General features: G+C 38.3%; 1 protein-coding gene across 13 annotated transcripts in view; it reads right to left on the bottom strand.

The window, feature by feature from the left end:
* tnikb (TRAF2 and NCK interacting kinase b) overlaps positions 1 to 15,971 on the bottom strand; it is a 65,863-nt gene that overhangs the window by 24,084 nt on the left and 25,808 nt on the right. For 5 of the 13 annotated variants that reach the window (XM_051882627.1, XM_051882634.1, XM_051882632.1 and 2 more), the window contains exons 3-16: positions 15,129 to 15,185; positions 14,488 to 14,613; positions 12,454 to 12,564; positions 12,254 to 12,344; positions 10,822 to 10,952; positions 10,646 to 10,700; positions 9,592 to 9,670; positions 9,303 to 9,478; positions 7,615 to 7,681; positions 7,322 to 7,520; positions 6,199 to 6,315; positions 2,911 to 2,997; positions 2,317 to 2,520; positions 1,261 to 1,620 (exon numbers count right to left, since the gene is read on the bottom strand). In XM_051882627.1, the coding sequence (XP_051738587.1) occupies positions 1,261 to 1,620; positions 2,317 to 2,520; positions 2,911 to 2,997; positions 6,199 to 6,315; positions 7,322 to 7,520; positions 7,615 to 7,681; positions 9,303 to 9,478; positions 9,592 to 9,670; positions 10,646 to 10,700; positions 10,822 to 10,952; positions 12,254 to 12,344; positions 12,454 to 12,564; positions 14,488 to 14,613; positions 15,129 to 15,185 (1,860 nt within the window). The remainder of the gene's footprint in view (positions 1 to 1,260; positions 1,621 to 2,316; positions 2,521 to 2,910; positions 2,998 to 6,198; positions 6,316 to 7,321; positions 7,521 to 7,614; positions 7,682 to 9,302; positions 9,479 to 9,591; positions 9,671 to 10,645; positions 10,701 to 10,821; positions 10,953 to 12,253; positions 12,345 to 12,453; positions 12,565 to 14,487; positions 14,614 to 15,128; positions 15,186 to 15,971) is intronic. The other 8 variants (XM_051882637.1, XM_051882638.1, XM_051882639.1 and 5 more) reach the window with 6 other exon arrangements.

Below are 15,971 nucleotides of genomic sequence, written 5' to 3'. Positions count from 1 at the left end.
TATTTGTGCTTGAACAACAAATTATGTGAAAATGTCTCGGTGAGTATCCTCGTAAACACGGTCGCTTATGGCTTACGTGAACAAACAATTGAGAAAGAAAACGGATGCGTATCGTTATATTAGATCCGTGCATTCTGTCTTAAAGTGACAGTAGCCTAATATTCCTGTTGTCGGCTGTGCCATTAATGTTAGTCAAACAACAAAATACAAAGAGAAAATCACTTTTCTAGCTGTAAAAAAGATTAATTATGTTTAATTTATACAGTGAAGACTATGCAGTGTTATTTTACATTTGATTATTCAATTTCTGTACTGAATACTGTTAGACTTAACTGAAAAACAAAGCACTGTTTATTTCATTTGTATCGTCTATTGTATTTATTGTATGTATTTGTATCTACTTGTAATTTGTTTATTATTTTCTATGCAGATTCACTCCCTACAAAATCACCCTAATAATTCTAGAATGATTAATTCTTTCCAAGCTATTTCATGTCATCTGGTGATTTTTTATTTTATTTTTTAAAATCGCAGAATTTCTCCCCCAGTTTTCCCCCCAAAATCAGTGTTTGCCAATATCATGCAGCCCTAGTTCCCATTTCAATTTGTTCACCCAACAAATACCATTTTTATTTAAAATGAGGGTCATCATGAAATATAAAATAACTTAAATATAAGAACTGGCTCATAAGAGTCATTTGATTGTGAATTGCTTTGTAGTTTTTGCATGAGGTCCACAAAAACAACTAAACAAAGACAGAGTCATGGAAATTAAAAAAATTGTGATTATGGAATTTAATGGATTCAAATCGTCTTTGATAACGGAAGTTGTTAGAGTCAAATAGGTTGAGAACCACTGGTCTAAAGCTACTTTTATAGCCCAACACATCCAAACCTCTCTCATCTTTGCCCCACAAACCCCTGCTCCTCTGTCATCAAATTTCTGTGAGAAGAAAAGGAGCGATAGGTGAGATCAAAGAGAAGATTACTGAAGATTATGGAAAATTAGAACAAGACGACAGCAAGAGCAGAAGCTGTCTTAGGAAAATCCACCAAACTAACTAGGAGACAGGAACACGTTCACCCGGAGAACAAGAGGAAAACAGAGACAAGGCATTCCAGAAGTGATCATCCAAATGCCCCGATAGAAATTTGGGAAAAATATATTTTCCCCCATAAATTTTTTGATAATACACCATGACCAGATCGGTAAGCGTATAGGTCATGATGAAAAAAGGAGTCATGCTAGCGGAGGCAGACCTTTGAGACATGTAAGTCTCTCTCAATATCAGCCCCTTTGCTGGAGGGACCTGAACTGCGGGCCCGGGACTCTTGCTCATGCTGCGGCTGGACCATCCTGAGCAGCTGGGATGGATCTGGCTCACAAGACACACGGATTCTAGGAACGTTCGGCCCACTGACTATCCTGAGCTGAGGCTCGACCAGCTCCATCTCTCTCGAGTGGGAGGCTGCTGGGTAGGAGGGGGGCCTTGTGGGCTGATTAGAGGGGTTCTGGTCAAGAGGGAGGAGGTGGCCGACACGTTTTTCTCCAGGACTGTTAAACGAATGGTGCTTCTTGGGAGGGATTCGAGGGGAGTTACTCTTAGTTCTCTCCATCACCTGTATTCAGATAAGCACAATAAAACCGTTCAGATTATGACCCACAAAACTGAGGATGCAAGGAGGGCCGCTTCAGAGCATGATAACCAAAAAGCATCCAGTGGATTCTGAAACCAATGGAAAAGTTATTCACAGGAAGCAAGATACATCATGTGGGCAATTAGTGGATTAAATGAAGCCATTAGTAAGAACAAATGACATATAAATCTCTGATAATGTCTATAATCAATAACTGTAGAATCTTGATAAAGAGCACTAGGGCTGGGTATCGATACAGATTCCTGGTTCAGTTTGTTTCGGATTCATAAGCTCTCGATGCAGTGCTAAAAAAAAATGTATTTGATTCGGATTCATTTGAATATATTTCACTAAAAAGAACTAAATCACAAGGAGTCCCTTGTTTTGTGAATTGGGCTACGCTAATGTGGTGTAGGTTTTTGATTCACTAAAAAGAACCAATTCATAAGAGTCATTTGATCGTGAATTGCTTCGTAGTTTTTGCATGAAGTCCACGAAGACAACTAAACAAAGACATTTCTTGCCATTATTTCAGTGGTATATTTACTTTTAATTGCAAACTCACATTCAGGATTTTATAACACAATATTGGGATCATTAAAAAGAAGATTGCGATTAATCAGAAAACATAAATTTTCACACAACCTTACATAGTACTAATAAAGTAAGAGTCCTAACCAGATGCATTTGTACCTCTTTGGCCCAGGCCGGTTTGTCACTAGGGTTGACAGAGTCTTTGTAGTGGTACAGTTGTTTTTTGTCAGCAGGCCGTGGCTCTTGTTGCTGTTGCTGCAGCGAGACCAGGTAGGCCCTCTCCTGCTGCAGCTGCCGCTGCAACCGTTCAGCCTGACGCTGCTCCTCCAGCTGCTTCCGTTTATATTCCTAGACACAACGGAGAACGAGAATGAGGTGAAAAGAGCAAGATTTGAGGGACATATGAAGCAGATGCTCCACATGAGACAAAATAATGCTAACAGGGCAAGACTTTTGTACTCCTAAAAATAACTGGAGGCTATCAGAGGTTAGAAAGATCTCAACAGATCTATAAGCTAATCCCACCGATGGCCTGATAGCCATGGATCCTGAGTCTAATATCCCAGAGAACTGAGCAATAACAAAAAGAGCTGCCACAAACCCCAAACACCCCAGATCAATTCGCACAATCGATACTCTCTCTGAGTACACTGGGGACCGACAGATGCCATAAGTGCAGAAGATGAAAACAAAGGAAGTGCAAGTACTTTAAAGGTGATAGTTGAAACGTTAGTTTACCAGCAGAAGAGCTTGTTCTTGGAGAAGCTGCTGTTGAAGAATCTCCAGCTGCCTTTGCTCTTCTTCTAACTGCCGACGGATATATTCCTAACCCCATAGCGCAGCACATCAGAGCGAGAGCGAGAAAGAAAGAGATGAAAAAGAGATGACAGGGCCTTCAAAGAGTTTAAAAGTGAAACAATGAAAGATTAATCAAGCAAATCTGAAGGTAAGAAACCCTGATAATAACTTGCTGCCCTGCATAGATCCCTTGTGACCTTGTGTGGGATAAGCTCACTACCCAGAAGTCATTGGTTTAAACCATGGAATGAGCCATCCATGCACTGGGGAGTTACTTAGTACCCTGATCCTAATTTTCCAGAGCAGGGCAATTAACCCCAGACTGCTCCAGGGGAATGTCACACCAAAGAAAACGTTGCTTTGGAATAAATCCACGTCTGTTAAAATGACAGTGCAGCACAGAAACTAATTCAATGTGCTTTTATTGTCTTCTAAACAGTGGGTGCATAACAGACAGAGATGCCATGGGATGTTGATGGTAATATTTCTAATAATACCTTTAGCAGTAAGTTAATAATTTTTAGATTTAGATGATATTTTATCATCTACTGCAGGTGATAGATCTGTAGGGTGGTAACATACATTTACAGTACAGTTCGAAAAATGTTTTTGAAGTAAATTAAAACCTTTAATCAGCAAGGCTGCATTATGTTGATAAAAAGTGACAATAAGACTTATGTTACTAAGATTTCAATTTCAAATAAATGCTGTTCTCTTGAACTTTCTATTCAAATAGTCTTAAAAGAATCGTAGCACGGTTTCCACAAAAATATTAAACAGCAAACACTGTCTTCAACAGTTTGATATAATAACCAAATCAGCATATTAGAATGATTTATGAAGGATCATGTGACCCTGAAGACTGGAGTAATGATGCTGAAAATTCAGCTTTGTCATCACAGGAATAAATTATATTTTAATATAGTACTGTTTAACATAATATTCAATAGTATTGTTTTTACTGTATTTTTCATCAATAAATGCAGCGTTGGTGAGCATAAGAGACTTCTTTCAAAAACACTTAAAAACTTTACAGACCCCAAACTTTTGAACAGTAGTGTACAGAGCAAAACAGGTTTGTGGCAGTGTACTTGGACAGGAAAAACAAGCAGAAAGACTTTACAAAAAGGTATATGGAGAGAAAAAAGTGTGTTAAAAGAAAGAATCCTTTTTTGAAAGGATGTCTAGGAAAAGATTTTGAAAACAGAGACATCTGGATTATATGTCCCTAAACTGAGACATTGTGGAAGACACTTTCACTGTCATTTGCAACGAAACTACGAAATGATTCATGACAGCAAAAAAATGCTGTGTTTTGTTGCTTTAAAGGCACTTGAAGCCTTGATTTTTAGAGAATGTGGAGAATATCTATTTCCTGGCACATATTACTGAATTAGTTGTCTCAAGTGAGTGCGGGACTTTGAGGTGCTTTTTGTCAGTTTAATCATTTCGCAAATTCACAAGGCAGTCCATATATGTATAGCAAGCTAACAGTGAGATCAGCTTCATGAGCAGCTGTTGCTTTCTCCCTTAATCTCTCATTACAGTGGTTTCAACAGGATCTTTGAAGGGTGGAGTTTGAGGAAAGGGGCATGTCTAATTAAAATTAAGTTACAGAACTGCTAAATCTCTTATAATGCTTAACTTTTGGCATGAATGAGAGCTGGTGAATCTTCACTGTCATTAATAGCTCAGTCATTCTTATTTGCCTCTACACAGACTCTCACACACGGCCCCTGAGATGTCCTCATTCACTACTGAACAGGGCTCAAGCGGCCCAACTGCATTTGAAAGGGTGGATGAGTGCTTTAAATATGCATACCAGCCAGCAGAACATTTCCCTCCCTGAAGGAAGTGAGTCATAGACTGGAGAGAATGCTTTAAATAAGGGACTGAGGCAGACAGTTACCGTTGAGAACAAAGTGCATGTCTGATTACATATGATTAACAGAGGGTTTTGCATGGATAGATACGCTGTCTTCGTGCACGTCTGCTTTAGAAAGTCTGCATATGCCCTCACGTATTCCTAGCAGTAATGTGTGTTTACATGGCGAGACAGATCAAAAATAATTTTTTTCCACCACCTTATTTGACCTAAATATAAAATCTTTTTCTCATTGTAAATTCTTTTTCAACAATATTGTTTTTTTTGTACTAAAATATTCATCAATATTGTGTTTTTAAAAAAAAAAATGCATTTCAATAACGATTATTTGGTTGTCACGGCTATCTAACATAAAAAGAAGAAATAAAACTAAATAAAAATTGGTTCTGCATATCAGTTATTCTGCATATTTGCATAAAATGTTGCATAGTGTTCATGATAATATTAATCAATTTTTAGCGCTGTCAAAAATGCTGTCAAAGCATCCAAAATAAGTTTGTGTTTACATAACATGTGTGTACTGTGTATATTTATTATGTATATATAAACAGACACACATACATACATGTATATATTTAAAAAATATACACACACATATATACACATACATACATATATATATATATATATATATATATATATATTTTTTTTTTTTTTTTTTGTTAATTATATGCGTGTGTGTGTCTATATAGACATAATAAATATACACAGTACACACATATTATGTAAACAATTTTTATGTGTGTTTTTAAGGGCATTTTCTGATAAACAACTTTGATTCTGTGTTGGGTAATGACTTGATATTTAATCTGGGATCATTCAAAATGAAAGAAAATGCTGAAAAAAAAAGCATAAAATAAAATATAATAAAACAAAATAATTAAATAAAACATTAGTTATTGAACACTTGAATACTAATTGGTATCTGTCATAAAAAATAAATATAGTGATCAACCTAATTATATACACATGTGCCATTTATGAACATAAAGTGCATCTCTGTAGTGGTGAATCACTGGGAGTTTGTTAGCGCGGTGTTAGTGTGGAGTGTAAATGTGTGTAAAGCTGCTATGTCACTTCATTTCTTCTCTTCCTGTTCATAAGTGTGCAGTTGTCAGTTCTGGCATGGTTTAGCACCCCTATCTCTTTTTGCATAGTGGATTATGGGTTAGTTTTTAGTGATAGATCTATATATAACAGCCTGAACAATTGTACATTTTCAGTCCTGAAATATTCTCCAAATCATTTCTTGCCTTCTTTCTATTTTATTAATAAGAGCGGCCCAAAAATATTGGTCAACCACAATAAGCCATGTATGACTGTGGATGTGTGTACATATGTACCTGCTCCCTCTCAGCATGCCTCCTCTCCTCCTCTCTGCGGAGCTGCTCCATCTCTTCATAGCGCCTCCTCTGCTCTCTCTCCTGCTGTTTTCGGAGCTCTCTCTCCCGTCGCTGTTGCTGTGAGATTATAAACACAAGTCCTCATTAACAAAACTCCCATTCCTATATATAAATCTCAGTGCTGACTCCAACTTTCGGCCTCGATTCACACTAACATATGCAGTTCCTTTTTTTTACCACTAGGTGGCGGTGTAAAGGACCATGCATTTGGAGCACGCAGCCATGCTGAATGGTCTTTCCCCAGCAGGGGCTGCTGACAGGAGCTGTGCTGAAACGAGGCGGTCTGACAGTGGACCAGCGGGAGATAGATGTATTGAATGAGAGGTTGACGCCCAGCCGGGCCACCTGATTCATCCCCACAGGTTCTCTGCTCACTCCCCTACTGAGAAAACCCTACATCACATAACTCAGGAATATCTCTACCGGCTCAATGATCTTCGTCTTTCTTTGTCTCCTGTTTGAAGAATTCCTAAGATGTCGGGTAACCTTCCTTTGGACTGATCATAGCTCAGTGACATTAAAAAGTGGCAGTCATCTCATGAGCCAAAATAGAATACAGGAAGTATGTGACTGAGTGTAACCGAAATGATAGCAAAGCATATTGTCTGTTTGTTCCGGTATGGTTGCAAGGACAAACAATGCTAAATGCAAATAATAAAATTCAACTAAGCATAAAATCATGCAGGATAGCAGAAGAAAATGCTTCCTATATTTTGTTGTTGTTCATCTGTCACCTGGACATATGGTGAATGCTAAAAAACATGTTTGATCCATGTCTCTGCTGTTGTTGTTGTTAATAATTTTGCATATTGTTTATGATATTATTACTAAATCCCAATGAATTTACAGACATTTTTTGATAAACAACTTTGGTTTTGTGTTGGGTCATAACTTGATGTTTAATGTAATCAGGGTACACACAAAGCCAGTTGAGAACCACTAGTTTAGGATGTTTTGGAAGAGAAGTAAATAAAATAAATGTAATATCACTCTAATGCTGAAGATTTTAGAAACATGGCTGCAAACCCAGTCTTTAAATTGTATTACATCCCTCTCGTCTTACCTCCTCTAGTCTCCTCCTTTGCTCCTTTTGTTCCTCAATGCGTTTCTGTCTCTCGGCCAGTAGTTGGCGCTTGTGTTCCTCGTTCTGCTGCTGTTCTAGCTGTTGTCTTCTCAGGGCTTCGGAGCGCTCCTTATTGGCCAACTGCAGACGCAGGAAGTCCCGCCTCAGGGTCGACTCACCAGGGATGTTTATGATGGAGCTGTAAGGAAGACATTAAATAATCAAGACGTTAAGTAAATCCACTATAGCCACATATACGTGCTTGTGTGTGCGAGCGTAAAAGGTTTACCTACCTCGGTTCTCCTATGTCTCGCTCTTCCTCCTCCTCTTCACTTCCACTGTACTCGTATTCAGTCTCATCTGAAAAAAAAAGAAAGAAAAAAAAACATAAAAAAAAAAAAAAATCACACAACATTGTAAGATGCAGGTTTTTAGAAATGAAACATTTAAGATTAAAGACAAGGAATGTTGTGAGAAAAATGGTCACATATCCTAAAATATCCATATCCACATTTGGATAAAACAAAAAGGTTTTTGTTAAATAGTGGTCAACTCTCACTAATAATAATAATAATAATAATAATAATAATAATAATAATAAATAATAATAAAAAATAAATAAATAAAATGCATTTTAAATGATTAATAATAATGAAAGAATTACAATAAGTTAACAAAATACAGTTATAATTCTTAATGTTCTACAGAAACCAGGGCTGGGTATTGACATTAATCGATTTGATTCTGATTCACAAGCTCTTGATTCAATTTGATTTCAATCTCGATTCGATATTGATTCATTTGGTTATATCTCAAGTACAGAACATGCCAATTTTTCTTAAAGGTGCAGTAAGCAATTTCTGAGAAACGCTGTTTAAAGTGGATCGAACCGAGCACCAAAACACACTTGTAGCCAATCAGCAGTAAGGGGTGTGTCCATTCATGAGGGGGAGGTGCCTGTGTTGCATAGCGTGTTTATGAATTTGGAGGTGGAGCTATCAAGGTAGGGGTGTGATCCTTTTGGGTATAGGGGCATTTGTTTTGGTGATTTCAAATATCAAGCGTTTCTAAGAAATTGCTTACTGCACCTTTAAGGAGAAAAAAAAAAAAAATCTCTCTCAACTAAAGCTGTAATGTACCACAATTGGTCCATTACTATATTAAAGGTTAAAGTGAACAACAGAGTCCAAACTATTATTAAATTACAAATTACACTCAAATAAATAAAAGGAGTTGTAAATAAATTGCTTTTAAATTGCATTAAGGCATTTTTTATATAATCTTCTTCAACGAATTGAAGTAAAAATATAATTTTATCATTTTTTAAAAAAAAATAAACATTTAAATGGTGGCTATAAATATATTTATATAAATACACATTTATATAAGTCACGTACAGGTAAAAATATAACAAATATGTAATATAGTGTATATATTTAGCAAAATGCTCCTCTGTAGAGTTTTTTTTTCCCCTAACTAATGAGCTATGGACATTGAAGTTGTTTTATTGATGTCTTTCCACAGTTGAAACTCTGACTAACTAATTACATGAGCCATGACACATTTCAGTAAGTTGTACTGTTTCTTTCAACACCTTCTGTTGTTCATTCAGGTTTATTTCTTGCTATAACTAAAGAGGAAGAAATGTTTAGTTCACATGTCACTTGAACTGAGACGCTACAGCGATCTGTGATGCCACATTAAAGAACTTCAAAACGAGATGTGTTGTTTGAAATTCAAGATAAAATTGACCGAATTTGAAAGCTGAGACTTTTCAAATCATATCAAAAGTAACAAAGCACAAAGTTTACTGTGCTTATTGGATGGGAGTTGTGCTACAAATAATGTTTGGTGAAGTTCTGTTCTTGCTTAAACAGAAAACAGCATAGACTAAAAGATTGAGCTTGGGATTTAAGAATCAATATGGGTTCATTAAAATGAAGATTGATTAAAATCAATTAAATCAATATTGTAAACTCACCCCTCTCTCCTCTCTTCTTTTTGGTCCGGTCAATGTGGTCTTTGAGCTGAATTCGGACCTGTCTCTCATTGGGGAGGTCTTTGATGAAGGGATGTTTGATGAGCTGTTCAGTGCTTGGTCTCTGATTGTGATTCTTCACTAAACAGCTTTCAATGAATGACTGGAACTTTTTAGACCTACAGAGAATGACAAACCAGTGAGTTTCCTCCGTTTTGACGCTCAGGCCTTTTTATTATCATCAGGCAGTGTATATTCAAAATGATGTGGCGTTCAGGCATGTTTGACTCACCACTTCTTGGACTTGAGTCGGGGTGCTGGGTTTCTGGGTATGAGGAAAAGCGCTCGCATTGGATGCATATCACACAGCGCTAGGAAAACAGCCAAGCGTGTGCATTTAGCGATCACAGTGTTCATATTAAATGTCATATCAAATACACCATCATGTGTTTGAAGTGCCCCTATTATGCTTTTCCAGATATTACCTTTCATGTTGTGTGAAATATAGCTGCTTTGTGAATGTAAAAGTTCTGCAAACTGAACACTAAATGGGGTTATTGTCTCCCAAAAGAAAGAACCGAAGAGTCCAGGAGACGTGTGTGTCACGTTCTTTAACGGTCCGCCTGGAAACAAAGATGCCTGATGCCAAACCCCCTCATGGAAAAAGATCACAGTCGTGTTTACATCTGTGACAATAAGCGCTTATCAGGCTCAACTAAACGCTGGATTTTCAAAAGTATGAGAAATATGTAAAGTTCGTGGCACAGAATCTGTAAAATATTTGGAAAATACGGTTTTACACACCGGTCTGTTATTGTACGGACTTCGATGTTACATTTTCACGCCCCTAAACATGACGCGGGAACAAAACAAACTGTGATTGGTTGCTTTACATGTCAGTCAGATGGCCTCTGGGCAGTCCTTGGCTGCTATGGAGTCCAGACCTTCTGACGTCAGTCTGAAGGTCTGGCTACGCGAGAAAACTGATGGTAAAACTGATTTGTTCATATCACTGTGTATACATATGCTGAGAAAGCCTCCAGAGCTGAAATTCAGATATGGCTTTTCATTTCAGTCATGCGCTGTAAATGGTAGACCAATCACAACAGACTGGGCCATCTGACCAATCAGAGCAGAGTAGGCTCTTGGAGAGACTAAATCCTTTATCAAACCCTTTCAGACACTGTGAGAAAAGAGGCGATGCTGCAATGTATATTATGAGAAAGTGTTTTTTGACCTTGGATGCATGTAAACCTATTGCAGGAGACCTCCAAAACAAAATTAAGAACCTGTAAAATAGCATAATAGGGGCACTTTAACATCATATTACATTGTGTTGGACTTACGAGGGGCTCCTTCTGCCATCTCAATAGCCGTAATTCCCAGCGACCACAGATCACTCTGTAACAAAAAGGTGTTTTAGGTGCCTTTATGTGCCTTAAGCCAAACAAGACCCTCGCACAAAAGCAATCAGGTTCTGTGAGAAGAAAGTGACAGTGTAATTAAGAATCGCTTGAAATACCTTGAAGTCATATGTGGCGTCTGGGTTCTCATCACAGGCTATGACCTCTGGAGCCATCCAATATGGTGTGCCAATAAAAGTGTTCCTCCTACCGACGGTGCGGTCCAACTGTGCACTCACACCAAAATCAACTGTTGAAAACACACGCAATCACACACACACACACACACACAAACACCGGGAAGATTTGGCCTTAATGTGTCTGCGTGCAGTAACGAGCGGAGAGGTCTTTGATGAAGTGCATGCTGCCATCTGCCTCTGTGCCACTCTTCCCTCATCACCGCAGGCAGCGTTGTCATAGCAACCAGCCTGAACTGTCTCCCAAACTCAAGCAACTCAATGACAAGCCCTAATAACTCCAGAGGGTCACAGGTTCCTCAACATACACAGATTGGACCAATTAAAAAAAAAAAAAAAAAAAAAAAAAAAAACACTAATGTTGAAGGAGTTACGAGCTTCTCATAATTTAAAGTACTTACTGATAAAATAGTTAATAGTATCTACACTGAATATCTTGACTATTATAAAATTGTCTTTTTATAATAAAAGTACTAAAGACGTTGTTAAAACAGTCGACGTGACTGCAGTGGTTCAACCTTAATGTTATGAAGCGACGAGAATACTTTTTGTGCGCAAAAAAACAAAACAAAAATAATGACTTTGTTCAACAAACTCATCTCTTCCCTGTCATTATCCTTACGCAGTAAGCACAGGGAAGGCTTCCGTGTTTACGTCAGAAAGCCGGCTCAGTATTGGCAAAAGCTGCACACGTGAGCAGCATGCGTGTGACGCTGACGCAGGAGCTGGCCAATAGTGAGTCGGCATTCTGACGTTGAACCTGGAAGCGCTGGATGTAAACAACGTATGAGAATGACACAGAAGAGACGAGACTGTTGAATAAAGTCATTATTTTTGTTTTGTTTTTGTGCACAAAAAGTATTCTCGTTGCTTCATAAAATTAAGGTTGAACCACTGCAGTCACGTCGACTGTTTTAATGTTTTAACCTTTCTGGACCTTGAAAGTTTTGATTATATTGCTCTCTACGGACGAGTCACATACCTCTCGGATTTCATTAAAAATATCTTAATTTGTGTTCCGAAGATCAACGAAGGTCTTACAGGTGTGGAACGACATGAGGGTGAGTGATTAATGACAGAATTTTCATTTTTGGGTGAACTAACCCTTTAAATACTCAGATGATGCACTTATTTAACTGAAAAAACGAACTGTGGAATGTTGGACACTTACTGCACTTAACTTTCCCAGCTTCCCATCCATAGCGGAGGGGGAGTGGCTATCAGACTGCGATGTTAAATAACAAAATAACTTTCTAACATCTTTACACTAGACAGCATAGTACATAGTGATTAGTATAAGTGCAGAATGTACATTGTGTTATTTGTGTTATAGCTCTCAGGGGTGTGAACTCACCAAGTTTGACTTCTGCATTTTCTGTGAGCAAAACGTTTTGACCTTTGATATCACGATGGATGACTTTATGTTGATGCAAGTGGGTCAGACCCTATCAAAACCAGATGAAGAGGTGAAACTCAACTGGAGAAGGTCATCAGAAATAACACATCTGGAAGCTAATGACATTTTCTAGTGGTCCATAATATACACAAACTCACCCTGAGGATCTCTCTGCAGATGTAAGCTGTCCACTCCTCCTTTAGAGAGTTCCCTTTGGTGTTCTTTATCAGGTCCGTCACTGAACCAGCGCCACAAAACTCCATCACCAACTACAGACACACAATGTCAACCAAATTAGGATAAAACCTAACAAACCACATGAATGATACAATGATAATTTAGAGAACTACATTGGCGCTGTCACACATACAGACTTTGTCGTAAATGTAACAGCATTAGAGGTCATGCGTGAACAGGACCTGATGTTGAAATGCTGGCTAATCAGCTCCAGCAATTAGCTGGTTTAAGGAGCTGTAACATGAAAAGTTGCTGTTTAAAAATAATATAAATCTGAAGACCTAAAGCAAGCGTGTCAAATACCATTGAGGAGTTCAATCCAGCCTTTGAGGAACAAAAAATTAAAAGTAAAAAATAACAAATTTGATTTAAAAAAAGATCTATAATGTTTTTTTTTATTATTTTTTTTTTTTTTTTTTAACTACAGCAGCTCACAAGTGGCAGAACCTGTATTTTATTTAGACGCCACATTCAACACTCACACTCACGAATTTCACCTTTTCAGCTGAAACTAGATCTGTAAGTGACAACTGTCCCAGGGCAACTTCATTTTCCCACTTCGAGTTTTGAAGAGGTTTAAATGACAAGACAGAAGGGTACAATAAAAAGTATTAGTGGTTAAAAAAAGGGGGAATTTCACAGTTGTTTCCAGAGAAAAGAGTCCAAAGAGTAAAGATTTGACACAATAAAATAACTTCAAGCCAAGCAGTTTCTTTTTTCCCCCTTCAGCTCTACCTTTGCGTTAATACAGAGTTTTAGTAAGTGGCAGTGACATGCAAACTTCTAAACCCAGTTGTGTTTTTACTTCTTTGCCTTTACATTTTTACCCAGGACATTCATAAAAAGAGCCCTATTCTCATTAGGGGCCCCTGGGGCACAATAAAAGTCAATAAATGTAATTCATGAGCAGAATATGATGTTATTTCTGAAACACTGATTGGTTTTGAATGCTCTCTTGAGCTAGCCCTCAGATGGGTCTAAATATGTTTGGCCTCTGGGACTCTCCAAAGTCACGACTGCTGAGTTGGCAATGTTTTTATTTTTTTCCTCTAAGGGAAATCCTTCTTGCAAAGACCCCAATGGAGGCTGGTTGTGCTGACAGAGGCTCTAGTGCAAGTAAATGTCTTCAGTGTGTCACTTATCTTTATGTTGCTGGGCAAAGAGAACGACAAAGCTCACCACAGAGGAAATGAGGCTGGCAGTCTACGTTCAAAGCAAGAAGGTGAAAACAACAAGGCCTGGGCAACTCTGTATAGAGTGTGATCACTGCATTTCTGAGTGAGAAATCAGCAAATGTTGGAAAGTGTTACATTCCCAGTGTTGAGGAAGCTATTTTGAGGCAATAGCTTTAAACTACAACATACATTAAAAATATTTTAATGTGCATTTCTGGTCTTATTGGTTATCGGTGCATGTTATTCCAAAGTAAAAATTTATTGTCTTCATAATTTGTAATCAAAATGTAATCCTGACACTTTTCTGATTATGTTACTTAGGCCGATAGCCTTGTGGGCAGCACTCCGACATGTAGCAATTTCGAGTCCCGGCTCGCAGACCCTAAATGACTAAAACTAAAACAAATAAAAAATAAATGAAACCTAAAGAACTACAAAAGCACGTAACAAAATTACAAATTCTTAAAATTAAATACCAGAATTAAATTAAATTCCTCAAATTATGGAAATCAAAAAAAAGTTATGCTATAGTCAAAAGTAAGTTTCATGTGCTATGACTAAAAAAAACCCCAATAATATATGGTAGCATTTTGTCATGCTACACCACCTCTGAATGAAAAATCGACATTGTTTTGAAAACAGCTGAACTACTGGCACACTACTGAAAATGTATTTATCTATCTACTCCCTAACACCGCATTGTACTACACACAAAAACAAGGAAACAATCACAAACTAAATAACCCTGATTCTTTTCGCCTACTACTGGTGAAGACTGACCCAGAGCTGGTCATCCATGCCGGGTGGGTTCTTCTTGATGAAGGCACCATAGTAGGTGGCGATGTTTCGATGGTGGGAGTATTTTTTCAGCATGTTGATCTCAGCTTTGATCTCCTCCTCCTCATCCTGTCAAATAAAACAGACAACACTTGAGACCGAGCCGGAAAATATTGTGTATCTTGGTCTATGAGCGAGTCATTGTCAGGAAATGGCCCCATGTGTTTTAGTTGTACAGTGTGAACAGTAAAAGTACAACTTATATTACTTTTATTTTTTAAGGTGAAGTGTGTCAATTCTGTGCCACTAGCAACAACAAAATTGGGGATAAAATGATTGTTTTCAAACAGGTTTTCCCAAACACTCCCAGAATGCCCCGCCCCAAACTCATGCCATTGGTTGAGTCTGTTGCTATGTCAGGCTGGTTGTAAAACTCAGATAAATGGTTTTTCTATGGTGGTTACAGCTGTGGTACTTTGTTTCATGGAAGTTCTCTCATTTTAAAAAAGGTACAAGTGGCACTGAGAATAACCCATGCATGTTTGTGTGTATGCTTAAATTACATCATGCACAAAGGAAAGTGAGAAAGTGTAAAAGTCAAACAGACAGGAAACTCTTACGGCCTGCCCTGCTTCCACACTTACCCCTGTGACATCCATGACCTTGATTGCAGCGAGCTGGCCCGTTTTAACATGGCGTCCCTGAAGAGAGAAAGATAGGAGAGAGGAAATATCATTTACGAGTATCATACAAAACATCATGCCAGCGTTATTGAACGTGTGGTAATGAGATCTATCTGTGGCAGAAGAATAGGCTGACGTAAGCCTCTCTGGCAGGCACCATCATTACGTAACAGCATAGAAAAAAAAAAAAAAAAAAAGACACTCACTTCCTAAAATGATTGAAACAGACCCAAAAACCTGTGTGAATGATCTCGGGATCTTGGCTGTACCATTTCATGTTTGTGAATGTGTGTGTGTCACAATGCCACCAGATGACAACTCCGTTTGGATTGGATGAACCTCCAAAAGCGTTACGCAAGCTGGACTGTTGCACTGTTATGGAGGAACCGAAGGAATGTGGAAATGGAAATCACTGTCCCAGGTCTCCCCCAATTCCCTCCTGTTTACCTGTTAAGTTCCTCCCTTCCCCTGAGCTCAATTTCATTTCATAACCAGAATGAGGGAAACAGACACCGCGGACACAGATCATCTGCACGCACAGCAGGTCCCGTGTTTCGGGACAATAGCAGGAGATCCCGCAGCAGATCTGAGCAGAAGTGCATTCATCTGAACGGCAGAATCACCCAGTGTGTGCTCTTCAGAATGAATTATGCACACTTCATCTCCTCACCCAACACACTCCCACCGCTTTGATTCTGAGCAGAGGAGATGTTTCGGCGAGAGAAGGAGGGAAGGAGTGAAAAAAAGGTGGGAAACAGAAAGAAGGACATGAGAAGAGAGCATCACACAAGTCCCATCAGTGCT

The sequence above is a fragment of the Ctenopharyngodon idella genome, chromosome 23 (assembly GCF_019924925.1).
Source record: "Ctenopharyngodon idella isolate HZGC_01 chromosome 23, HZGC01, whole genome shotgun sequence".
NCBI lineage: Eukaryota > Metazoa > Chordata > Actinopteri > Cypriniformes > Xenocyprididae > Ctenopharyngodon > Ctenopharyngodon idella.
The sequence above is the reverse complement of the archived record's forward strand: the minus strand, read 5'-3'. Positions and strand labels throughout refer to the sequence as shown.